The 25,979-nt window shown below is 40.8% G+C and overlaps 1 protein-coding gene across 1 annotated transcript in view; it reads left to right on the top strand.

The window, feature by feature from the left end:
* The first annotated feature begins 6,270 nt into the window (after nt 1-6,270).
* PDZD8 (PDZ domain containing 8) overlaps nt 6,271-25,979 on the top strand; it is a 52,489-nt gene continuing 32,780 nt past the window's right edge. The window contains exons 1-2 of the mRNA XM_064431428.1: nt 6,271-7,280; nt 23,554-23,676. Coding sequence (XP_064287498.1) covers nt 6,403-7,280; nt 23,554-23,676 — 1,001 coding nt within the window. The 5' untranslated portion in view covers nt 6,271-6,402. The remainder of the gene's footprint in view (nt 7,281-23,553; nt 23,677-25,979) is intronic.

Below are 25,979 nucleotides of genomic sequence, written 5' to 3'. Positions count from 1 at the left end.
AGTTAATTGTTTATATTTCTTTTCTGAGGCTTCTCAGTTAGGAGAAAAATCCTAGTAAAGGATTTTTCATAAAATATCATGGTGACAATAAAGGGTCAGATAGAGAGGCTGATAAATAGATGGACATAGAGGCTGATGAAGGTTTGGACATAGAGGCTGATACAGAGTCAGACACAGAGACCGATGAAGAGATGGACAAAGAGGCTGATGAAGGGTCAGACATGCAGGCTGATGAAGGGACAGACATCCAGGCTGATGAAGGGTCAGACATGCAGGCTGATGAAGGGACAGACATCCAGGCTGATGAAGGGTCAGACATGCAGGCTGATGAAGGGACAGACATCCAGGCTGATGAAGGGACAGACATCCAGGCTGATGAAGAGTCTCTCTCTGAGCCACAGCGACTGCAGCCCAGCCACGTGCGCAGCTCTGACCTTTGCACAGGGGTGATCACCTCCAGCAGCAGGGGGGAGGGAGGGAGGGAGGGAGGGAGGGAGGGAGGGAGGGAGGGAGCTCCTTGCCATGGCCTGATTTGGCCGAGCTTATCTGGAGGCTAACAAGACACAGCAGATGCTCTGTGACCGGCAGCTGCCAGACATGACCAACCACCTGTGGACTGATGCAGGCAATTACACTTTTAATGAAGGGCAAGTGAGGCACAAAGGCTCCCAGAGACCCTCATCTCAAACCCCACATTCATCGCTGAAGTGTGTTTTAACCCTTTAGCAAGTGAATCCCTGTGCAAACCAAAATTGCTTTTTAATGCAGTTTCCTGAAGCCTCTCCATCAGCCAGAGGCTGCTTTGGACTAATCCAGGAAATGAGCCAAGCATTAAAAAAAAAAATAATGTGAGGTTATGGAACGTCAAAAACATATTGACCATAGTGTAATTATACTTGAAATGGATTAGGGGAAGTAGCTAAAACAATCTCCACTCTGAAAAAGATGATTTGGGAGCTTGCAAGAGGGCCTGCAATTCTGATGTGGGATGTGAATGTGCTTCAGAGCATGTAAGGAAAAGGTACCAGAGTGAACACTAAATGACAAATGTGATAATCACTGTCCCAAACACATCACTTTGCAGAGCTTAAGCAAGCTGGCATTTACATGAATACCACAAGTCAGCAAAGTAAATGCAGGAAAAAGTGAAATACATGTGACAAGTCTCACTCGCATCTGCGAATTAAGTAACAGTTTCTGGACTGAAGATGTAACAGCAGACAGGGAATAAAGGAAATCTTCAGCTTGCCTTGCATACTGGTAATACTAAAAACCTGATTTTGTTATATTTACAATTAAAATAGCTGTTTTAAATATTTTTTTAATTCTTGGAAAAGTTATCTGAGAGTTACAGTTCCTAAGTGGAGTATCTTGCTTCATGATATAATAAAAATCAGAGTCAGTGTAAGATAGTAACAAAATCCCTAATTAAGAACCACGATACTTTAAGCTTGAGTATGATGAGCCTCTTGAAGTAACTATCCAAAGCATCTTTAAATCCAAAATGTTAAGCTCTTGATTAAACAAGCAGAACATACTTTAAAAGACAATCAAAGATAAGCTTCAGTGAAAATACTGGGTTTGTATTTGGGCCAAACTAAATCTTGGATGCAAACCCTCACTGTCATTTTTAACATGTTCTGTTCCAAAGTGGCTGGGCTCTAAGCCGCTGTTATCAAACAACTCAAGGGTTGTACTTGTTGCAGGTAAGATTGATAAATGACAGCATCCCTGTTGTGAGACAGATGATACCAGATCTGCAAATTTGGACACAGAGTTAAAAACCTCTTCTTTTTCAGCAGTGTCAATTTGGGGCATCCTCATCTTTACTCAGGCAATGCAGTTGTTTTGTTTTTTTCCTCCTGATGCACACAACATTCACAGTTCCAAAGTAAATTCTGTAGTTTCTCATCATCTCTGAGCACTGAGGGTTGGCTATCTCAGGTAGCATCCACCAAAAAGCAATATTTATTATGCACTCCCATCTTGAAAAAAGTAAGTCTTCCAGTGAGACATTACTAAGATAGGAATAAAACCTTACAAAATTCCCAGTTGCCATCCTTTAAAAATATCTAGCAGTTGGGGGATGCATGTGTCATGTTTTTAGTAGGACAAATGGATGCATTAATGCAAGAGAGCCAATGATTTTTTCCAGCTGAAGAAATGTTGGTGGCTTTCTGCAGCATTAACACAGCCTAAATATGATTGAGTCACCCAAACTGTATTTTTTGCCACAAAATTCTGAGTGGGAGAATTTAGGTTATAATAGTAAAATGTACTTGAGAGATTTGGAAATTCATATGGAGCCCCAAGCAATGGATTCTCCTATGGACAAGGAATGGGCTCAGAGGGGGCATGAAACAAATTTGAACAAATCTCCCCAGGGACCAGCTGGAAACAGGGTGAGCTCTTTCTGCCAGCTCTGGGAGCAGACTCACAGTGCAACCTGACCCTTCAAAGGCAGATTAAAAACAAAAGTAGGAATTTAGATGGCATCAAAGGAAATCTCACCAGTGTTTTTAAAGAGTTTTATACCTATAAAATGTAGAATTGTCTGATATTAAGGTAACACTGTTCTTGGCAGAATTCAGAACCAGAACTGGAAGCAGTACTGATCCCTGTGTTTCCTATTTTTTTGGGTTTTTTAACACATCTTCAGCATTGGAGCAGACCAGCTGCTCTCTGTGCAGCATATCCTGTCTGAATTTGTAGATGCCTGAGGACAGTCAAAAGGAAAAGCTGTCTGTCACAGTGTAACTTCCAGCAATCTTTGTGTTTAATAGCCTTCAATGGATTGTTTTTTCCTCATGAATTTACCTAATCACTTTCTAAATCCTGTTTCATGCAGCACCATGAGAATGATAATCTAATTTTGGTCTCTAAGAGATGTAATACAAAAACAATGGGAGGCCCAGGAAAGAATGAAATCATTTTGCCAACAGATATTACAAAAGAAGGCAACAATTCCAGTCCAGTGATGAAGAAAATTACTAAAACCACTCATTACAAAACATCCTGCTTTGAAAAACAATCTATTTAGTTCTGAAAAAAAATAAAACCCACTCCATCTGTAATTGCCTTTGCAAGATTGTGAAGTGGATGTTTCATTCCTTGGTGCCACAACATGAACTTTAAAGTGTGCAGCTTTGCCTGGTCCTGCTGCCTGGGGTTACAGAAAATGCTCCCAAAGCCCAGTGATCCTTGGATCAGGCACGAGTGAGATGAACTGAGACAAGTGTTCCCAAGGCACCACCACTCCTTGCTTAGAACAGGACAATTGCCTCAAACACATCCCTTCTGTGAATTTATGCTACTTGTTCTCCATTATCAATTATGGAACTCTATATATTTTGTAATCTTTGTGCCCTGTTTGTTGAAAGCTCCCAGAAAGAGTTGAAATTAATTTTGAAGCTCTACACTTAGTGATTTGTTGCCATCATGTACTAAATTGATTTGCAAATGAAAAGAGTATTTTTCTTTTTAAACACAGGTAAAACATCCCTGTTAATAAACTATTTCCTAGTACTTTTTTAAAAGATCAGTATAAATATAGGGCTATTTATTTTGCATGTCTTGGGCCCCATTTAATGATTTCCAGCTATTCAAAGAGTAAACAATTGAGTACATTCTACACAGTTTTACGGGTGAAATTGGTGAGACTACATAAACCTTTCTATTTATCTAGACTTTCAGAAAATGCAAATAAAACCTTCCAAATGGAAGCCAAAGTAAAATATGTTCTTAAAGGCCCTTTTTAGATAGTAATAAAACGGATCTTCATTTTCTCTTCTACCCGACAAATTTTAATATTTTTTTCTTTTATTTCAATCCTATGTTATATGACATTTTTGCGCAATCGTTTTGTATTCACATTAACACATTTGCTATTTCCCTCCCTTCTCCCATTGCCATTGAAAACGCTAAAACATGCCCGGCTCTTGCTTCATAACGTGTCTTTTAAGATAACACAGCTCCTGTTGAAAACGTTCCCGGGGAAGGAGAAAAGCGATTACTGAGCTGAACATTTCAGAGGCTCTTAAGCTGCCATCAGGTGCACAGAATGTGCCAAATTCCCCATTCTGCTTGTCGAACAGAAGAAAATACTCAATTGAGACATCCGCAACATGACTTTTTATTTTTTTTTTATCCTCCTGCTGTTCCTCCTGACCCAAAAGCGAGGCTGCTATTGCCTTTTTGAATAGATTAGTCCTTATCTGAAAAGCCATTTAGCTGCAAATCCCAAACCTTGCCTTTATTACCACGTTTGCCTGTGTTAGCCATGGTGAAGGCCCGTAACAGAGCAGCTCAAATGTTGGACTAATGACCTTGCTGGTATTTCTATAGAAGTGCTCTGTTAAACACCCAGGCATTTCAACTTTCAGTCACAAGACCTATAAAAAATTCATACTCTCAATCTCTAGTTTCAAACCGCAGCACTGCATCATTAAGAGCTTTTCAATCCTCCCACCCCACACACTTTACGAAGGGGGATGGGGAAAGAGAGCTTTTATCTTCTTGGTAATAAAATTTCACATTTTCTTCTCCTCTTGTTCGCATTTTTAAGCAGTTCTGGAGGCTGGGGAAAACAACAACCAACAATGTGAGCATGAGTTTTCTTTTATTCTATTACAGTATAACATAAGCAAAGGACTTTTAGCTAGGTATTTAGCTAAACATAAAAAAAAGTGTAAAAAACAAGCTTAATCGTTAAAGTAACTTTTTGTCTTAATTGTTGCTGCCTTTCAGAAATCATAAAACTTCTATTTCAAGACTGAAAGAAAAGACTACCCCTGACAAAGGGAAGCACCTGGAAAAACAGTGTACAGCTGACATAGTACATTCTCCAGCAGTACAGACAGCTTTGATCTGGCCTTTAAACGAGTTTGCTGGATTAGAACACCAGGAGTCTCTTTTGGATATATGGCTATATTTTCCAGTAAAAATATGGGGATTTCCTATGACAATTCTGTAAGCCAAATCTGAATGGCTCTTCTGAGTTGACTTCTCAGAATGTTCAAAATGACCCTTTCTGAAGAGTCACACATTTGCTCTGCGTGCTGTAGCCCTGCCTCGTGTCACGTTTCTTCTTTCTCTCCTCCTCGCTGATTTTAGAGCGGTGCTGTAATGTCCATCCTCCCTGTAATGTCCAATGTCCCCAGTTTGAAGGGACATTGTCACTGTCACTGGCTGTGCCTCCTGCACTGCCCACACCTGTCACCTCCCTGGAAGGGCTCTGAGCAGCCTGGGCAGTGAGATCCCTCCTCTGCTTTCCTCTGTGAGCTCATCGAAGCCAGTTTGTCCTAAAAGAAACCCCTGTCCTTGGCTGTCCTACCCAAAGGCCAGCAGCGGCCTCACATGCATCAGGGGCTGAAATATCATGCAAAGCTCTCCGCTTTCTTTTCTTTGCTCTCCTTTTCTCCACAGCCTGGGTAGGGATTTTTTACCTCATGCACTCAATGATGACTTTTAAGCCCAAGCAGATAGCTGGAGGAGACGGAAACAGATTTATATCTCGTCACCAATAATAGCAGAGCTGGATAAAATGTCATCTAGGCAGGGGGTTTTTTTTGGGTTCTTTCAAAATGTGCTAAAAGCATCTCTCATCAGCAGGAAGCAAGGAGGTTTCTAGGAAGTCACACAACGCCCACGAAAACAGACTTTATGTCATCTCCCCTGTGCGGAGCAATTTCACCGCAACAATCCCCACCCGCCCGCCGAGTTTTGAAGATGCTCAGTGTCCTTTTTCCGTCAGGACCCCTCGGTTCTCCTCGGCCGACCAAGTGCCCCCGGCACCGGCCACCTTCCCCCGGCCCGCACCGGGCACGGCCGCCGGGCTGGGCGCTCGGGAGCGCGCCCGGAGCGGCTGTCGGGGCCTGTGCGCGCCCGCGGAGCAAATCAGGGGAGCGCGCCCTGGGAACGCGTCTCGGGAGCGCGCCCCGGCACAGGGTCTGGGGACTGTGCACCGGGAGCGCGCCCTGGGAACAGCTTTCGGGAGCGCGCTCTGGGAGCGCGCCCTGGGAACGCCTCTCGGGAGCGCGCGCCGCCCCTCACGGCCGGGGGTGACCCCTCCGCGCGCGCCCCCGCCCCGCCCACGCAGCTCCCCCCCCCCCCCCCCCGCCCCCGCGCGCACGCTCCCGCCGCGCCGTGACGCCACGGCGGCTCCCGGCGCCATGACGTAACCCGCCGGTCTCGCCAATCGGAGCGCGAGGAGGGCGGGGCCGGCGGCGCTGGTTGGCTGCCGCCGCCGCCCCGCCCCGCCCCGCGGCCGGCGGCGGGGGGGACCCGGATGAGGCGGCCCCTGGCGGCCGCGGCCGTTAAACGCCGGTGGGGCGCGGGCGCGACCCCCGCGATGGCGGCGGCGCGGTGAGGGCGGCGCGCCCGGGGCAGCGCGGAGGCCCGAGGATGCCGCTGCTGTACGTGATCCTGCTCTCGGCGCTGGCCGGCTGCTGCCTCACGCTCCTGTTCCAGCTCCTGCTCGTCTACAGGAGGAAGCCCGAGCCCCCCGGGGCGGACAGAGCCTACGGCGGCATCGTCTACACCCGCGTGGCGCCCGAGCACGGCCTCAGGGAATACCTGCAGAGCGCGGAGCCGGCCGGCGGCCCGGCGTCCGCGGAGCCAGCCCCCAGCCCGGCCCCGGCCTCCGCGCCCGCCGCCGCCCCGGGCCCCGATCCCGGCCCCAAGCAGCCGCAGCCGGAGCCCCCTCCGGCCCCCTCCTCCCGCGAGGAGACGTGCCACTTCCTCAATGCCATCTTCCTCTTCCTCTTCAGGGAGCTCAGGGACACTGCCCTGGTCAGGGACTGGGTCATCAAGAAGATCAAGGTGGAGTTCGAGGAGCTGCTGCAGGCCAAGATGACGGGGAAGGTGCTGGAGGGGCTCAGCCTCAGGGAGGTCTCCCTGGGCGATGTCCTGCCTGTCTTCAAGTCCGTGAAGCTCATCCGGCCGGTGGCCTGCAATGAGGAGGGCTGTCCCGAGGAGCTGGGCTTTGAGGTAGACCTGGAGTACAATGGTGGCTTCCACCTGGCCATCGATGCCGACCTGGTGTTCGGCAAGTCGGCTTACCTGTTCGTGAAGATCTCGCGGGTGATGGGCAGGCTGAAGCTGGTCTTCACCCGCCTGCCCTTCACACACTGGTCCTTCTCTTTTATGGACGACCCCGTGATAGTCTTTGAGGTGAAGTCTCAGTTTGAAGGGAGGCCCATGCCTCAGCTCACTTCCATCATCGTGAATCAGTTCAAGAAAGTAATTAAGCGCAAGCACACCTTACCCAATTATAAAATCAGGTGAGTTGGCCCGCGTCCTCAGCGTTACTTTGGGTGGTGTGCAGCAGAATTGCCGTTTTGCTCTTAATGGGTCTTTAGTGCAGTACTTTGCTTGTCTGCTGGCAGGAGCTGAAAGGAAAGATCATTTTCCATTTCTAACAGGTGAAGAAGCCTTGCACAATGAGGTTGTTCCGTGCCCTCATCTGGGTATAACTGAGTGGCAGAATCTATATGTATGAAAAGTTAGGGGATCTTGTCAGGTGTGTGACAACAGGACCATGATGTCCCTCTTTGGAAGAGGTAGCAGGATGGCTCCATGGAGAGCGTGTGCGTTTGGGGTGTCCTCCCAAGCTTCTGCCGCTGGGGAGACACCAGGGCAAGACTTGTGGCTGCTGCTTGCCTCTAGAGGTGAGGCGAGGTGATTATTACTTAATATAAGAAAGGGTAGAGTTCACTGTATAGGGAATATTTTTGAGATCCCATGATGTAGGCTGTCTGCTTCTTTTCTGGTCTGCTTAATTCCCTCAGTAAATTTTGGGGGAAGTCTGAAAGTTGATAAGAGAACTATTACCAATGCTTGTGGTAACTAAAACTTTGAAGGACCTTCTGGCTTTTTGGGGGGTTTTTTTTGGGTGTTTTTTGTTTGGTTTTTTTTGTATTATAGTATATTTTATATTACAAATGCACGCACTGCAGCACAGACTGCATTATGTATTGAATATAATGAAATATGCACTGATCCTTCTGTAGCAGCACTGGCAAGAGGCATATTCACTTTGTTTCTATCCCCTGATATTGATATTGGGTGTCTTACCACTGCTCAGGTGCTGTGTTTCCTTTCTGTTGTGTCTTACCACTCTCAGCATACCACGTTTCCTTTCTCTTTTGTTTGTTCTTTCTAGCTTTTGTTATGTGTTAAGTAAGGATTTTAGGTTTGTTTACAACATTCTTTTGCAATAAGCCTTTTCCCTGAAATTCATGAGAGATGAGTAACTGAAAATGCCTCTTTGAATTTTGAAGTGTAATTAGCTTTGTAGTGGTGTAATTTTGGAAGACTTTTCAGCTGGTTCCCCTGCAATTGAATTTATAAGTGCTCTCATGAAAGTGGATTTTTAAAATATCCAAGGTTTGGATAGCCCTGGCAGGGCAAAAAATATTTTTTTTTCGAGTAATGTAGTGGCTCTTTCAAGTTTTGAGGTACTGAACTGCTCTCCAGAAGAGAACAATCCCTGGACAGCAGGGAAGCTGTCACGACAGGTTTGCTTCCATTCTGTTACTGTTTTGGAAAGAGTGAAGATGTGGAGAGGAGCCTGAAGGAGAGGTTGGGATAGCACAGTCGTGGTGCACAGTCAGCAGTCTCAGTACACCCAGACAGAACAAATGAACTTTGCACTCCCTGGGCAAATTTTTAGGGCTCCTGTGCAACCTGTGGTGTATGATGTGCTCCTCCCCTTCAGCAGATGAAGACAGACACCTTCACTTGGAGACCTGGACAGTGAGGTGTTCTTATCGTTTAGTTGGAGACAGTCGATTTTCCCCATGTTTCTCAAACTTTCTGCCACCATAAAGAGGGAATGAGGCGTGTGTGAGGGACTGGAGGGGCAAATAAGGTAAGAAGCAGAGCACAGAGCCTGAAAAAGAAATGGGAAGTGTGATGATAGAAGGTCACTGACACTTAGAATGATATATGAAGCATAAATAATTCTAAAACTAAGACAAATTAACAGTTAACTTAAGATTAACTGGTTAAAGGAGTTGGGAATCTATGAGTGCTTCAGAGGAAAATGCAGTATCACAGCTGATTTTCACACTAGACAGTGGGCTGGTAGCCTGCTGTGTTCAGTGCAGGTGTCCAACCCTGCTGTGCTGATTTTGACCTGTACATTTCGTGCCAGGTACTGAAGGTGTCATTCCAACCCCCCGTGTTGTGAAGGGGACACTGAGGCAGGACACAGAGCTCAGTGCACATTAATGGACTTGTCCTAAGGAAGGAAGGTTGGCTCATTGGTGTCCAGCTGTCCTTAACATGGCATTTGCAGCTTCAGGTGGGAACCTTGAGCTGTCCACAGGGGCCCAAGGTTTTGTGGAACACAGACTAAAACTACAAATTCTTCCCCAGCATGTCCAAGCTGGGTTTAGGCAGGTGAATCCCCAAAGTTGGTAACAGCTGAGCAGTAACAGGACACTCAGGTGGTGGCAGAGCTGAGAGTTCAGGTGTTACTGGAAGCTGGTTTGGAAAATCAAGTCCCTTGCTGATAAGATGAAAAAGTGGGGCTTTAAATTGTAAGATTACATGGGATTTGAGATTATGGTATGCTAATATATTACTTAGCAAAGAATATCTGGGAGAAAGTCAGGAATTTCACAACTGCTTAATAACACCTTACTTAAAGCTTAAAAGTTTCTCATCTACATGAAATGTGATTATTCTCTCCCAGTTTTTTCCCTATTGCCTATATGTCCTTAAGTACATAGTATTTGCTTCCATGTGTAGTTCAAAACCTTTTTGATGTCTCCCTACTCTTGCTCAAGTAATTTTGTAAATAAAACTTTGACTAACAGTGATTACAACATTGTAAACAAAGGTACTTGGAGAGTGAGGAATTCTCTCTTCATCTGGTTAAGATGGGAGCACTTTGCTACTCTGTTGCCTTCCACATTGAAGCCCACAAAAGAGTTTTATCTTGTTTCAAGGTCTTAATTAGCATATAAAATTATGCCATTTTCTTTGTCTTTTGTATTAGGCAACTTCTAGGTTATTACTGGGTGGTGAATGGCATATGAAGAGAACTTTTGCCAGTAGCTGATTTTGAACATCCTATAACTAAGTTTGTGTTACAGATCCTGGCCTCCTATGTTATTTAGTTAAAAAATACTGTATTTAAAAAATGTATATTCATATGTGCACTGGCTGTTACTACAGCCTAGTTACTACTCAAGTACTTTGTATTCTTTCCAGCTAGGTACAAAATGTATGCAGCACAGCAGTGATGAGTAAGATCATATTTGGTATCATCCATTTCTACAGACTTTGTGTGATCTGCATAACTGTACCTTGAAAGTAGGAAAATGCATCTTGCATTCCTAAGAGTCTATAGGGAAAGGCAGTGAAGCCTAGTAAGTGCATTTAAAGTTTGTCTAGCATTTTATACACGTTTTTCTCCATAAAAGCAATTGTCTGCTAATTGAAAAAGAAGGGTTGTGCTTTATGTCTAAACTAATAAGTAGTAATTTGTGTTTTACTCTAATAGCATGTAATCACTTTTCTCTCTCTCTTTAATAAATGTGTTTGTGTCTGGCAAAACACCCTATTTTGTAGCTGCTCTGCCATTGAATGGGAATTGCTGTCTTGTGTAGTAGAATTTGAGGAAATCCCTGGATGTAAGGCTGTTGGTACAATCCAGTGAACGTAGGCTGGGCTGTTTGTTTTTTTTTTTTTTTTGTCATCATTGATAAAGAATTTATGAAATTCTATTGATAATAGCAATAGTTAGAATTTTGTATTTAATATTAATGTATTTGTTGCTTTATAATAGAAATGCAAACAGCTTTTCTGCATTTTGTTCAGATGTGGGGAAAATCTAATACAGCCTTGTTTTCATGTAGGTTTCTTTTAATAGACAGGGCAGTGAATGCTATCAGCACAAAGTGGAGTTTATCTTGTAACCCGAGTCCAGCCTTTGGTTTTTCACTGTGTGCACTGAGACAGTTCTTTAATGCTACACTGTTCATGTTGGTTTTAACTTTATCATGTCCTTTTAACAGTGGCTACTAAAGTGGTTAATAGGATTTAGAGGCACAGAGTAAGGACTGTTTCAGGTGTCTGTGTCCTTGCTTGATGGTGCTGTTGCAGTAGTCCTGGGTTCATCTGTGTTAGTTCTCTAATGAGCTCTACCTTGCTCATTAACCTTTAATTAAGTTGCTTATGGTGACAGCCTTGCTGTGCCCCCTCTAACCTCAGGCTTATCAGTACACTGATTATGCTGTGTCCAGCCTGTTCTTAGTAGTTGGGTTTATTTTTGCTCTTTTGCACAGCTCTTGCTCTTAGATTTTGCAGAGGTTTGGGTTTCGGGTTCCTTCTAGACATTGAAAATACACTTTGCCAAAATGAAGATACAAAGTGTATATGTAAAGGCCTTCTTCTGCCAGAATTTAACTTCCTGATGTTTCTTAAGTGATGATGTAAAAAAACCTACCAGGTGCCTTTTATTTCCTTAAATTAAACATGTTGCAAGTTCACCCATTCAAATTCCAAGCAGTGGGTCAGTTCTGTATATTTTAGGACACTTTGTTTCTTAGTTTGTTACATTAAACAACCCAACTATTTTGTATTGATGCTAGTCTGCTTTGAGAAGATGTTTGCTTTGTTTTAATGCATGTTACCACAGAGGGGGATAACTTTCTTTACTTTGTAAATATTCTCATAAAGCATTGCTTCTACCATTTCTGTATTGGGTGTTTAGATTATCTCCTCTGGCCACTTTCAACATAAATTATCCTTAGAACTGATCTTTGCAATATATTTAGGCATGTTTAATAGTTTTATGCTTTATTTGGAAGCTGGGGCTATATTGAATTTCTCTGGGAAGAACAATTAGACAAGCCTATTTTTATTTACCATTATAGAATGCAATTTGAGAGTTACATAGTAGTTTCTTATTTTTGGCAAAACTTAAGTCTAGGAGTAATGTAAACAGCTATTGATTTGAAATGTGTTTTACAATAGAAATTACTTCATAATGAGGAAATTGAGGTATTGGAAAAAGTATAAAATAAAAAAAGTATGTATTATTCATATGATGAGGCAGGAGTACCAGAAATAATCAGGTTTTGGGACTGTGATCATGTCTTTGCTTCAGAGACCTTTCTCTGTAGCTGCTGCAAAGGGAGGGTTTTTTTTTTAAGTGGATTTCTACTGTAGTTGATAGGAATCTCTCCCATGTTAAAGCTGTAAAATGCTCCTGTTTGAAGTTCTCATTCCTACTGCTGCAGATAGGAAAGAAGGGTGCTTTGTTTGTTGGTTCTGTTTATTGGGGTTTTTAATGCTATGCCTATTTTAGGTACAAAAATCATCTACCGTACAAAAGCATTAAAAAACCTCCAGGATCTGAGTCCTTTTCTGCTGTACAGAAATTGATGGCAAAGCAGCACAGTGATTTTCAGACTGCCCTGAATGATGCCAGCACAGACTATGCTGCTCATGGAAAAGTGGGGATAATTTTACTCAGTAGATCTGTCTGTAGTCAGTAGTTCCATGCTTGGAAGATTATCTTAATAGTGCACAAGCAGCTTTGCTTTGTCTTACAGGAATTGGATAAATGGGTCTGTGGGCAACCTGACACACCATGAACACAAGCAAACCTCTGGACAGCAATTATTTTCTTTTTTTTTTTTTTTTTTTCCCAAGGGTGCTACATGTAGAAGGAAGATTCTGGTGGTGCAGAGCTTTTTACTGTTTCTTCTTGGGAGGGCTCCATCTCAGGCACACATAATTTCTGGCGGGTTACTAAGTACAAGTTTGTTAAGATTGTATGAAATTATATGGTACGATGGCTGTATGTAAATCTTATGTAGCTAGCAACTTCAAATCCATTGGTTCTAAGGGCTTTGAGACATTTTTAGCCATCTTCCCCAGCCCCAGCAGTTCATGAGTTTTTATACTGGAAAGATTGAGTTCTGAAAGAATGCCAGTTTGAAACTTGTTCATAGTAAAGTCAGAAGGAATGGGTGACCAACTACATACCAGACATTTCCCAGCATGCAGGTGGCATTCTTTTCAGCTTAAGAGTGAGCCTTTTTCTGTGCTTAGTCAACAAATCTCATATTTTATATTCTTACCTACAAGGGTGAGGAATTAGCACATCACTGACTTGAGATGGATTAGTGAACAAATTGGGAGACCAGAGATGTGGGGCAAAGAGAAAATCTCAGTTGGAGGGAGTGATGGATAACGGAATATGTTTTGGTCATTAGTATCTGCCTTTGCTGCAGGTAGAAATCCAATAGGCATAATTGTTCTGACATGAACATAGAACCTCCTCCAACTTTTCTTCCTTGCACCAGTATATAAAACACTGTACAATAATACTGTAAAGAGAATTACCTTGTTTAATCCTTTGCTGGTTTGTATTAGAAGTTACTTGATCTTTGTCCTGCAGTGAGCTTTCATGTGGATGGTGAATAAGGACTCTGAAAAATCTGCTGAGATTTATTTAGTATTTGATGGTGTTTTGCATGCACCAGCATTGAGACCACATTTCTGTTCATCTGCACTCTGCCCTTGAACTGATCATGCTGCTCAAGGAACTCAAATATGGATCTTTTTATTCAGTTGTCCTAATTCGTGCTGCTTTCAATGCATTTAAATAAATATGAAATAAGCTGTAGTAGTGTTTATTTTTTTAAGGGTAACTTATTTCAAAATAGAGATCGTATAGGAATCAATCGCTTTATAGAACTGTAGGCACCTAAGAAATGTGTAGATTCTAAGAAATGTGTGGGCAGGTTCTGAGCCTGTCTGCTGCAGCAGACAGGTGTGTTCAGGCTCTGCAATTGGGCTGTTCTGGACCACCTTCTGCAGGCTGAATTATGATTTTTAGACTCTGTGATAGTATGGTTAATGTCTCCCACTTGTCACATGGCACTGAACACTGGGTTTTCCTGAACGAGAGTCATTCAAGGAAAGGGGCACAGAATTTACCTGTGAAGATCTGTAGCTTGTACAGCTCTCGGTAGCTCATTGGATATAAAAATGTAGGAGGCTTTTTTGTCAAACCTATTTATATCTATTAAATGCATGAAACAGTTAATCTTGTATTGGCAAATGGCACTTGATCAGAAAGCTCCTAAGAGCAGCCTGGGTAAGGACAGTGGGTTTTAGTGGGTGGAGCAGTGCAGTGCTGGTGAAGCTCAGCCTCACGCTGCTGGATTCACTGTTGGAGCTGGTCCTTTCATGTTCTGGCTTTCTGTGGGAAACTGCTCGTTCTGCATTCCTGCAGAGATGGCCTAAAGTCACCCAATGTGCTCCTGTGTTTGCAGTTCATGTTCACACTTGTTTGATTTAAAACTGTTTCAACGTTTGTGTATTCTTGATACTATTTTTTTTCTTTGGAGTAAAGGACTTTACTTGTAACGCTTCTTCTAGAATTAATAAGCTTTATTTTCTAAACTGACTATGGAGAGACTTTAGCAACCCACATGGGTAGATTACATTAATAGATAATTTGTGTTACCCCAGTCTGTTAAAATCCCTAAATTGTGGAGCTTACGAAAAACTGCACGATGATCTCAAACCATCCTTTCATCCAGAAAACAAGCAATGATTCAATGTGATGATGAAGATTCCTGCACCTGCCCAAAGCCATTTGGGTACATCTGATTCCCTAAGCACAGCCTTCCTTCTGGAAGGACTCCTACCCTTGTGGGGCCCTGCCTGAGTCAGGTCCTCTCAGGAATGTTTCCTGTAGGACCCAGCTGGAGGCTGGCTGTGTTTTAGACCTGTCTGTGGTCAAACACAGCTCTGCAAACTGCCAGGAGATGCTGGGTGTAGCAGAGAATAAAAGAAAGAAGGAAAACATTAAGTTTTGTGAGGTAAAAAACTCACAGAAATTATGTTCAGCCCTGAACTGGGCTCTGGAGAGCTGCTTGGTTTGTTTTTTGTTTTTTTTTTTTTTTTCCTAGTAACTGCTCTACTTCATTTTAGCCTTAAAGCTGTTGGGTACAACTTACCTTCATAACATCTTAATTGTGCTGTTCAGTGCTGCTGGAGCTCAGCAGAATGGCCTGTGAGCAGCAGTGTCTCCTCCATTAAAGCTGTTTCATGAGGAATTCTACTGCAGCAATAGAGTTCACACATTTTTGAAGGCTTCCCAGATGTCATAAAGCTGTAATAGAGTGTATTACAGTGATCAGCCACTGATAGTTAATCAGGCTGTTACACACACTCAAAGGCAGTAATTAATTGCCAGATATGACTAGCATAAAATTAAATTAGGATAATCACTTGGGAATTAATTTTTTAGCAGTTTTTTTTTTGTTTTTCTGGCTGAAAAACTTACAGGGACACTTTGAGATGTAAATTTGGAAACATTTCTTACTTTGTCTTTTAGAAATCATCTGGTGATATCTAATGGAAATCATAACACTCACGTACTTTGTTCCTGACTTTTTTTACTGAGACCTAATGCTAAGCAGGATATTTTCCTGTGTCAGTGTCAATGGCAACATTGCTATGAAAAATACTCACTCAGAAGGGAATGTGTACAAATATTGAAATATACTTTTGTAATGGCATTAAGTACAAGATTATGTGGTGTTTGCCAGTGAAGTGAAGATGGTAATACTGGTAGTAGCTACTACCACGTATGTAAAATGCTTTAAATTATACTTAAACCTGTGAAAAATATCCTGTCACATAAGTTTTATATGTGGTAGCCATTGAGTAGTAAAAATTAAAATGGATTTTTTCATGAATGTGACTTGTGTAGTAAATGGTTTAAATCTTGATTAAAGCTTGTTTCCTGTTTTCCTGAGCTTAAATAGGAAGAGTAGAAATGGAAGATCCCAGTCTGGTGTGGCATGGCACCAGGGTTCCTGGTAGTGTTTGGATCACCTCTGAATGATCTGGCTTGGTGAATACTTCCTAAGTAATTAACCAGGGGAAATTACTCCAAAAACTTCAACAGTTGTGTGGGGGTTTTTTTGCCTTTTTTTTTTTTAAAGAATAACCGCATAGTTGCTAACAAAACTTGATGAAATATGTTAGAAGAAACAAAACAAGCCTAATGTTTCCAAGAAAAGAGCCCAGTGAATTAGAAAGGGAGGTAGGGTGGGAACAGCAGTGTTAGGCAGTGGTATTGTTCTAAAACAATTCTACAAAAACTCAGATTTTTTTTCTGTTCCTCTGAATGAAGGGCAAATTAGAGAAAGTATCCAAATTCATAATTTGAGCAGCTGCTTCTATCAAATGTAATCACAAGTTGTAACGTGCCATGAGTGATGCAGGATTTGGAAAGTGCAGGAATCCTTCCTGTTAATTAACCTCCCAAACCCTTCCTGTGTTTGATTGTCACCAGTGGTGCCACAGGCCATGTCCAGACTGAGCTCCTGTGTTACTTGATCCTGTTTACAGTGTGGGTCTATTAATAAAATGCTGTGACTTGCCTGTGGTGTCATCTTTGCTTGGGGGACAGCTGGCAAGTGCATGGCCATGGTGTGTCCCTGTGTCCGTCTGTGCCCTCCCCACCACTGCAGTCCTTGAGCTGGGTGCATTCCAGCTTCAGGGTGAGCTGTCAGTCATCTCAGCTTTGGAAATGCTACTGCTAAGCCTGAGCTCCCAGGCTGGGAACTGGAGCATCTTCTGTCTTGTCAGAAGTGACTTGATAAATGTGGATTGAGGAGAAGCTTCTGCAGTTTGAGCCTTTTTAAAACTAACTGGAGGGGTGAGGATAAACCTTGGGAAGCTCTCTTGCCTAGAATTTACAGCAGATACAAATGTTTCTTCACTTTTGGTTTACAGCTGTCAGGGACTGCTTTCAGCAGTGAGACAGTTGTTTTCTGTCTAAGCAGCCTAAGAGATGTCACTGTATTTCACATGGATATAGGCTAGGGTTTAGAGCAAAGGATTAAAACTCTTCAGCTCAACGAGTGAGTCATGTTCAGAGCTTAGACTTCTCATAAAACATCCTCATAGAACATCATCATCTTTTTGTCTAACCAGGATTGCAGACAGGTGATGTTTGTAGACACTCGAGACTTCCTCATGGGAGGACATTCTGCTGAAGTGAGCAAAAGCAAATGTTTGCCTCAGTCACTGGGACCAACCTCTAATCCAGCTGGCTGAAGGTAGAGTTTCAGCGTGGCTTGGGTTTTATTTGCTTTTTGTGTGTGTGTGCTTTTTATTTTTGGTTATTTTTTTCCTGCTGCTGTTTTCCTTGAATGCCTAAAAGCTGATTGCTAAACCACACCTACTTCTCTTTCAGCTCTATGTGAACATAAGCACATTCTGTATTTTCTGTCCCATTTTGAGCAAAGCCACAGCAATTCAGGCTTTTTGGTTAGACAGGGAAATCTTGTCTTCATCCTGTCTGAATTACAGTGGGATTTTCATCCCTTAATTTGAATCAACAGAACCTAAAAACGTAGGGATCAAACAGACATTGACTACATTGAGTTAAGAAAGCTGTTTCAGTTTTTTTGGAATTCAGAATTTGGGAAGTGTTCATGAAATAAAGAATATGCATATGGTCAAGTTGATCTGGTTTGTGATGATTAGAAAGAAATTTTGGATAGATTTTTTTTACCCGTGGCTATTTCAATACAGGCAGTAAAATCATATCATTAAGACTGTCCATGTTATATTTGTAATTTCTGTCATATAAGCAAGAAAAAAAAATCTATTATCTTTTTTGAAGAAGCTACTAGACTGTTTGCATTTATTCCTTTATTTGTTCTTGTGGAAGTCAAGAAGAAATTGAAGTTAGGGAAGTATCGTGTCTCAAATGTGTGATACAAGATATACCTCAGAATTGCTGAGAAAAAAAAAAAAGACTATTTTAAGAATCTGGAAATGTGTGAAGCTTCTTTGAAGAAAAAAAGACTAGTAAAATCCTTTTTTTTTTTTCTTTTGAGGTCTTGGTTAAAAAAAAAAGGGACTGTTCATATATTGAGACCTTGTGTGTATGAGCCTCCTACATGTGTGTGGCAGAATATCCTGTAAGACAGTGGGTGGATTACTAGATCTGATTTGCAGTTTACCATAAAACTTCCTAGAAAATAAACACCATCTTATTGCAGTGGTTTTTTCAGGCTGCTTGTAAGTCAGATTTTCATGGCTGTGAGTAAAGCTGAAATTAATCTTATTTGTTATAGAAATCGACAGTAATTTGAATAGTTGAAGTCCCTGAGTGTGAATACTGATTATTCCTTGAGAAATTAGTGGAAGCTGGAGAATTGCTTTTGTAAACCTATAACAAGATCTATAGAGAAACCAGTACTGCTACTATTTTTTTTGTTCAGAATAAGAATAAACCTCATTTTATATCTTCAGTGTGAAGAATGATATAAGCTGTTTATATTATAATACCTGACAAGTGAATGTTAGCTGATAAGCACTTTTAAAATCTTACTAAGGTGATAATGTAATTTTAGAAGTGGATTGTAATATTTTAGAATTTTTGTAGAAGTAAAACTTCACCTTAAATTACATGCTGTGTAAGAATAGAGGACTTCTTTATATCTCAAAATATCTAGTCTCAATCCCTCTTTGAAATTTCCATGCTTTTCTAGTACCTGACTTGTGTTTCTGTGACTCAGGTGAAAAACACAAGCTAAAAATTACTCAATTCTCTTGTGTAGTTAGTTGAACCTTTTGATTAATCCCCAAACTGAAAATAAATCCAGCAGTTATTCTTTCAACAGTATTTTAGATAAAAGAATCTTCACATACAGTAGGACTTGCAAAATTGGAATCTTCTAAACACAGTTTCTGGTAAGATTGTGATAGAATTTTGCTTAACATTCTAGATGAAAATTAAGACTTGCAATGCATTCCAAGTTGCTTTATGCTGAAGATGCTTGCATTTTTGATTGATTGATTCTTCTGAGGTTTAAAATCTTTTTTGCTCTTTATAAAATTCAAACGTTCAGTTAATGTAACTTCAAAATTCCCAAACCTGAAAACGTTTAATCTTTATGTCAATAGAGTAGGGCTGGGATTCTACCAGTGTTTAATGTGGTCTTAAACTGATATTCAGTAATTTTAAACACTGTTTTACATACCAGACTTCCTTTATAAAACCAGAGACGAATTTAAAACATTTCCTATAACTTATTCTAGAAAAATATTCTCACTTAGTGAAAGCTCTACAAGATCCCACCTCCTTCTGCACTTAGAAATGAAACCATTTCTACTTCTCCAAGATGGAATACTGAGAACTTTTGAATTTTCTTTTTTTCTCTGTTTAGCTCTGAACAATTGTTGGTTTTTTAACTGTGATTCTGGATAGTCTTAACTGGTGCAATGAGCAGACAGAGAAGCATATGGTTATCATACCAGATAAATTGATTTTATTTTAGTTCTCAATAGATTTCCTTATACAACTAAAAATTTTGTTAAGTAGGTACTGAGGCAAGCAGTTAATCTGGGGATTAGGTTAATTAAACTAAGGTACAAAATACTTCTGTCCTCTTTTCTGTTAAAAGTTGGCTAAAGGACCAAAAAACAATCATCACAGAATAGTGAATTTAAATTAAAGGAAATGTAGGTCAGACATCTTTAAAATTAAATCACCAAATCCAGACTTATTCCAAGTAGATGAGTTCTGCCTCCCAGAACTGCCAGCTGGAAGGGAGAATTCTCCCCATTCCAGGGCTGAAAGTGCTCAAAATGAAGGGAAGATGCTTGATGTACTCAGGGTTTTTCTGGATACGCTTTTGATCTAGACTTTGAGGGAGGTGGTGGTGAGAGGGAGTGAGTCACTGAAGAGCAAGTGAGCCACTGAAGTGAGTCTGAAGTCTGGCATGAAGGGAGTGTGGAAGTCCTTCACGTCAAGGAGACACTGCCTGCAGTGGCTGGAAACAGTTTTGCTGTGCTTTGTATATGGAAGAGCTTAGTGTTGTGCTATTTTAGTGTCTACCTTTAATCCTATATATTAATTCAGTAACTTTATCTTAATTACTTTCAGTATAATCATCTGACTAATTCCTCGTGTGAAGGAGGAATTTTTGCTGTTTGTATCTTGCAATATTTGTTAAGAAACACTCACTATGCACAGCGTCTTTTAAATATTTTTTCTGTAGGGTTGGGGTTTTTTCACTTGTTAAAATGTCACATGAATTGTGATTGATGGATATTCCTCTTCATATTAATGCCAAGTTTTAGCTTTTAGCTAGCTTTTTCTTAAGAGTGTGCTGTCTGAATTTTAGACCTTTGGACAAATAAGGTGAGTTTGTGGAGGGACACTGGTAATATAAAAACTCGTTGAAAAGGCACTATAAGCATTTAATATAAAGCACTTCTAAAGACTTTCTGCAGGGAGAGCATCCATTGCTGGCCTGCTGCAGTCCTGCCAAACACGAGAGGGGTGATGGCTCTGTAAGAAGGTGTGCCCGGCTTTTAAAAGGTGGGGAAGTCCACAGACTTTTCCTACCATGGGGAAAAAGATGGGAGATCCTGTGATTCCCGACCTGTTGGGAGCATGGATTTCCTGTGTGTGGTTTTACACCACGAGGGAATGGCCCCACCCTGTTACCAGCGTCCCCATCTGGGTCTGTATTAGTTCACCAACTCCCAGTGAGAGAGTCTTTCCACATAAATAGTGTTGTCTTGTACTTAAATATTCTGACAACTGTTCAATTCCCTAGTATGTAATTGATATCTACAGGAAATAGTAATTTGTCCAATGTTTAATTTTGGAAATGCGCAAACTCTTTGTAAATTAAATAGCTAAGTGCTATGATATAAATTTGGAAGGCTCCAGAGCAGCACTAAAACATTAAAAATGCATTTAATGTGAGATACTCAGCTCTTTGTACATTGCTAGTGCCAATGCAAATAGGTGATGTGTGCCTTTTTTTTGCTAATGATTTTGCAAATTAGTTGTGATAAGAATGTGAATGTAAGTGCTTGTTGGAAATTAAACATGATGTTGAGACTGCCTTTTAATCCTGTATTTATAGAAAATTTAAGTAGTGCTGCACAAGTCCCCCATGCACTGCGAAGTGTTTTATATATTAATGTATATAATTGTATTGGTATTTTAGAATTAGTTCCTCTTTAATTCATTGTTATATAAATTTTTAAAAAGGATTTTGAAAATAGAAATCAAAATGAAAATGAACATTGTCTTAATCCAGCAATGAAAATAGCTTTTTCTGGGGATTGTTTCATTATTCTGTGCTGCAGCAAAAGCTTGCAGTGTGTGTTGTACTAACACTGTTCTGAAGTCACTTGAGGATGTTTTTAGTTTAAATGTGTAGGTGGATATGTGTGCATCCTTACTGGAATGTTTCAGTCTGTTATATGGCTTTTCTGTTCTTACTTTTAGTGTATAAAATAGGTTTGTGCGAGTTTGTGTTCTGGTAAATGGCCTGCAGGATGTGTGCATACATCAGCAAAAGACCTCTGAAATACCAACACTTTTAAGCATGGTATTTGCAGAAGTTGGGAGAGCTAATGGTAACTTACTGAATCCTCTGAAATCTTGTTTCAGTAAGTCACTGAAGCTCAGAATGGTTGTTCTTAGTTTGATACTCCCATGGAAAACCATCTTTGTAACAGATTTGGGAGAAGGAGTATTGGCAGTTGCTGGTACTAACTGAAAAGCAGTTTATTAAGGCTTAAAAATGCTCAAACCTACAAGTACCTATTCACTCAAAACTTATTTTCCAGTGTGCTTGTCTAACTCTTCCTTTTCTGCATGACAAAATCTGAGCTAAGTTTGTATTTTGAGGGGATAAAATCATTCCTAACAGGAGCAGGGTTCCCGTGCTCATGCTTAAAGTGAGAAATGTGAGGTGATTCTGGGTGGGGAGGTGACAGGCCCTGAAGTGGTACCAAGTCATGCAGAATCGAAACAGTGAAGTCATCTTGGTGGTTTTTTCCCTACTCTTGTGATGCTTGCTATTACATTAGTAATGCACGAACTATAAAGGAAGATTTTGAGTAAACTGCCAGATCAGTCAGTACTTGAACTAGGCATATCTTGAGTTAGTTGTTTGTGGTATACTCATAAACCTAAACCGAGGCCAGAGTGATTTAATAGCCTCATATTTTTCATGCACAAGACTTTTTAAAAAAGTATTTAAAACTGAGTATTTTTATGTGACATATTTCAAAATGGTTTTCTGTAGGAAGGAGTTAATGAGAGAGAAACTTGGAACCAAATTAAAGTTAGAAGTTGAATTGGATTTCAGGAAAATGGCTGGAGTGTTGAGTTGTGTTTATTCACAAAGAGAACAAAAGAAATTACTTTCTCATGGCTCTGTACGAGCCTGTTGCTCGTACAGAACCAAAGTGTCTGGAATCAGAGCATGGAGCTCCCTCCCAATGTGTGTGCTGACAGTTAAAGGATGCTTAATTATTTATTTGAGTTTCTGAAACTCTTCAGTTCAGCTCCATGTGACTGTTTCCTGAACATACTGTGATCTCCGAATGTGACAAGCAGATGCCTCTGATGGTTGAGCAAACAGTGCTTATGAAAGAGTTCTTTCTCATGAAATGGCAGAGCCATGCTGCAGCCTCTGCTGCTCCTTTCCTGCTATTTGTGAGTCTCCACACAAATAGTTGCTGGGAGGCTGCATCAGTGACACAGGATGGAAACCAAGGCACAAGGCAGTGCCGGGAAATGAGAGCAATAAATAAAGACAGAAAGAAGGAATACCCTCTAAGAGGGTTTTGATTTTTTTTTTTTTTTTTCAAAAACTGCAGCACAGATGCTGTGATATCATTCTTTGTGCAGGGTTATGGCCCTTGCTGTTGGGATTGCCTGTGTGTGTCAGCCATGTGATGGGGCTGCAGCTGTGCAGCCTCTCCCCCTCCTTCCCTCCCTCAGATCAGGGCTGTGTCCAACACCAGAGCACTATCACTTAAAAACCAAATTGGTATTTATAACTCAGCATTTTCTAATCAAAGAAAGAGAATTATGTGGTGAGATAGTTAATGTTTTGCAGAGTTATCTTGAACATGAACTGCTTTTCCTGTGAATCACATGCTGCAGTGAGGGAAATAAAGCTCAAGGGCAAATATTTAGAATACCTGTATCTTTATTTTTATTCAAGAAGAGTGGCTAAGAAGAGCCACTTAAAGTTTTTTACAAAGTAAGAGAAGAATCAATCTGTGTAACTAAAGTGAACGGTTCATTAGGGTGCACCAACAGTACTGTCATAAAAATTTAAGCTTTGTGGTCATAGCATGTTTTCATCTTTCTATGCTGTGATGTTTATGCAGATAAAGACCTGGTAAGATATTTACTACAATAGGACTCTTGTGTTAAATCATGTTTGCAATCATAAAAATACCGTGTGATTTTTTTACCAGCTTCCACTTCCTAAAAATTATCTGTGCTAGTAAATGTTACTCAGTCTGTTCTGTGAAGCAATTTTTGTTTGTATTGTCCAGTCTGCTGCATTCAGAAAGCTTTAGTAGCTCCTACTCATTCCTTTTGATCAATGAATGGCAGTATTTATCTTTTCAAAGAGTGTTAAAGACTCATTATTGTCCTGTTATTTTTTTTATATTTTTGTATGTTCATGTTGTGTAGTGTGAATTAAGAGAAGTTTCTTCTATATTTTTCAGGTTCAAGCCATTTTTTCCTTGTCAAGTATCGCCAGCTGATGAATATGAAGATCGAGACCTCTGTATACAGGATGTTCTGTTGACAGAAGGTCGACTGAGGGTCACATTAATTGAATGTACAAGGTATATTTTTGTGCACTTTTGCTCATTCTTGACTAAGCAAGGGCCTGTGTTTCCTCAGTTTGTAGTAATTACAGTTGTAGGGAAGTTCTGATTGGCAAAGTGGCAGCTTTGGTGTTATGATTGCACTCTAACCACAAAATGTACTTTTCTTGAAGTAGAAATGAACAAATGAAATTTGCAGTTACTTTCTCGAGGCACTTTGGGTTTGTGTGAGGGCAAGCCTTTGCCTTTCTGAATTTTGCCTGGGTACAAGGTAATCTGTGCCTCCTCTTACTTGCTTGGTTTGCTTTTCTGCCGCACCAAATTATGGGTCTCTTTCCAGGACAGTATAAGTGTTGGAATTACATTACTGTATTATGTAAGCAAAGGGAAATAAACGTTTCACTTAGTCTTACTTAGATAAATCCAAATCACTTTTATAAGGCATTATTTACTGCCTTGGTCTTGAGTAAATAATGGAAAGAAATAAAATCTATTTCCTTCATTCATTGAAGAGAATATTATTCGCTTCAAAGCTGGAGAAAAGGTGTGTGGGCTCTTGGTTTGTTGGGAGTTTTTTGTCAGGCCTCTTGGTTTATGTTAGATCTTATCCAAGTAGTGCTAAAGGCTTTGATCTAGTCATGTGCAGTTCTACTCTTCATGAACTGTACTGCTTTGCAGAAAGACTCTTTTTTAACCTGTTCTTTTCATTGCTTGTATTCCCATATCAACTCCTCTTTGCACTTTTTTTTTTCTGTAGCACTGTACAACATTTGAGCTGTATTTGCTGTACTAATGTGGTTTATCAGTGGTCAGGATTTCCTGAAGATATTCTTCTGCTTCTAAGGGTTCTGTAGTGGCAGTGGTCATGTTTTTTGTGATAAAATTCCTGCTTACCTGTCTTCCTATCTTTGTGGTATTTTCTGTGGATGATCCATGGATACTAAATAACTGTCTGCATTCCTTGGCCACCAGGAGCATTTTCCCTTTGACTGTACTGAGTAAGAGGACTCTGATCTCTCTTCAGAGCAATTTTCCAGTTTCAGCCCAGTGGTGCATTTGTTTTTATTATGAGGGCCAAAATGACCACCTTGCACTGTGTACAGTTGTTGGTTTGGGAAGTAATCTTTAAATGTTGTGTTTCCTGAATCTGAGACACTGTGCAGCATCAACTCTTGAGTTTCTTTGCACTGAGAACTCAGATTGCTCAGTCTGACATCATTCTGAACTCTGTGTTTTCAGCTGTCACAGATGCTTATCAGATGGCTGGGAGAGGATGCAGTTGCTGATTTGTCAGGTCTGACATAATCCAAGTGTTTTATGCAGCTTGGAATTTTTCAACACACACTTGGAAATTGTCTCAACAGACACTTTTCAGCCAAGATGTCTGACTGTTGGACCCACAGTAATTCCTCAGATCTTCCAGTTGTCCCATTCTTTTTTTGAACTAACCAGCTACAACTGCTGTCCATAGAGTCCCTCAGTGAGTAAATACTCTTGTTTAATTTGCATCTGAAGATATTGATAAGGGAGAAAGAGAAATAGAGAATTTTGGAAGTGAAAGAAGAAACACGCTATATGCACAAAAGTAACAGTAGTCAAATTTCCCTTTTTCATCAGTCCTCTGTGAGTGGTGTGAAGTTTGGCTGGGCTAATTCCCAGTGCAGCACTGTGTGCTGACATCCAGGGCTTTTGCACTTACATCTGCCACAGGGACCTGAGCATTCTCTCATTCTCATTCCACAGTGAAGGATCACTTTAATTTCTGTGTGGTTTTCAGTTTTGCTCAGTGCCCCAGAAGGTTTTATGTTTTCTCAGTACAGTAGATGATCTTTGACTTCTCTACAAAATTTGGAAGAATTCTTTCATCTAGTCAGGTAATAGAGTTCTGCTGCTTCTCCCATTTAAGTCTGGACCTCAGTAATGAAACCACAGTGGTAAAATGTTTAGCCAACTTTTTCTGTGTTATAAATGGCTTGGTTTTAATTAAATTATACTCTTCACATGACCAAATACTTGCACTTTCAACACTTCTTTTCTAATTGCAGGCTTGACCATAGCAATTTTCTGCTGTCATGCTATTGAAAAAAAAAATTAAATTTACTCATAAATTAATGAAAGTATGGGAACTTTGGTGTAAAGAAATAATAAGGAACATATCTGGCAAGTCTTTTTCTGACCTGTACAAAAAACCCAAGTTTTCAAAAAGTGCAATGTCCTCAAAGAACTTAATTGTTGCAAACATGCTGTTATCTGTCATTATCTTAAAACTTTTAAGAAAAAGGGAAAAGCAAAGCAACACTGTTACATTTTGGCTTTGTTTC

The sequence above is a fragment of the Passer domesticus genome, chromosome 8 (assembly GCF_036417665.1).
Source record: "Passer domesticus isolate bPasDom1 chromosome 8, bPasDom1.hap1, whole genome shotgun sequence".
In the NCBI taxonomy this organism is placed as follows: domain Eukaryota; kingdom Metazoa; phylum Chordata; class Aves; order Passeriformes; family Passeridae; genus Passer; species Passer domesticus.
This window is presented reverse-complemented; position numbering and strand designations above follow the sequence as displayed.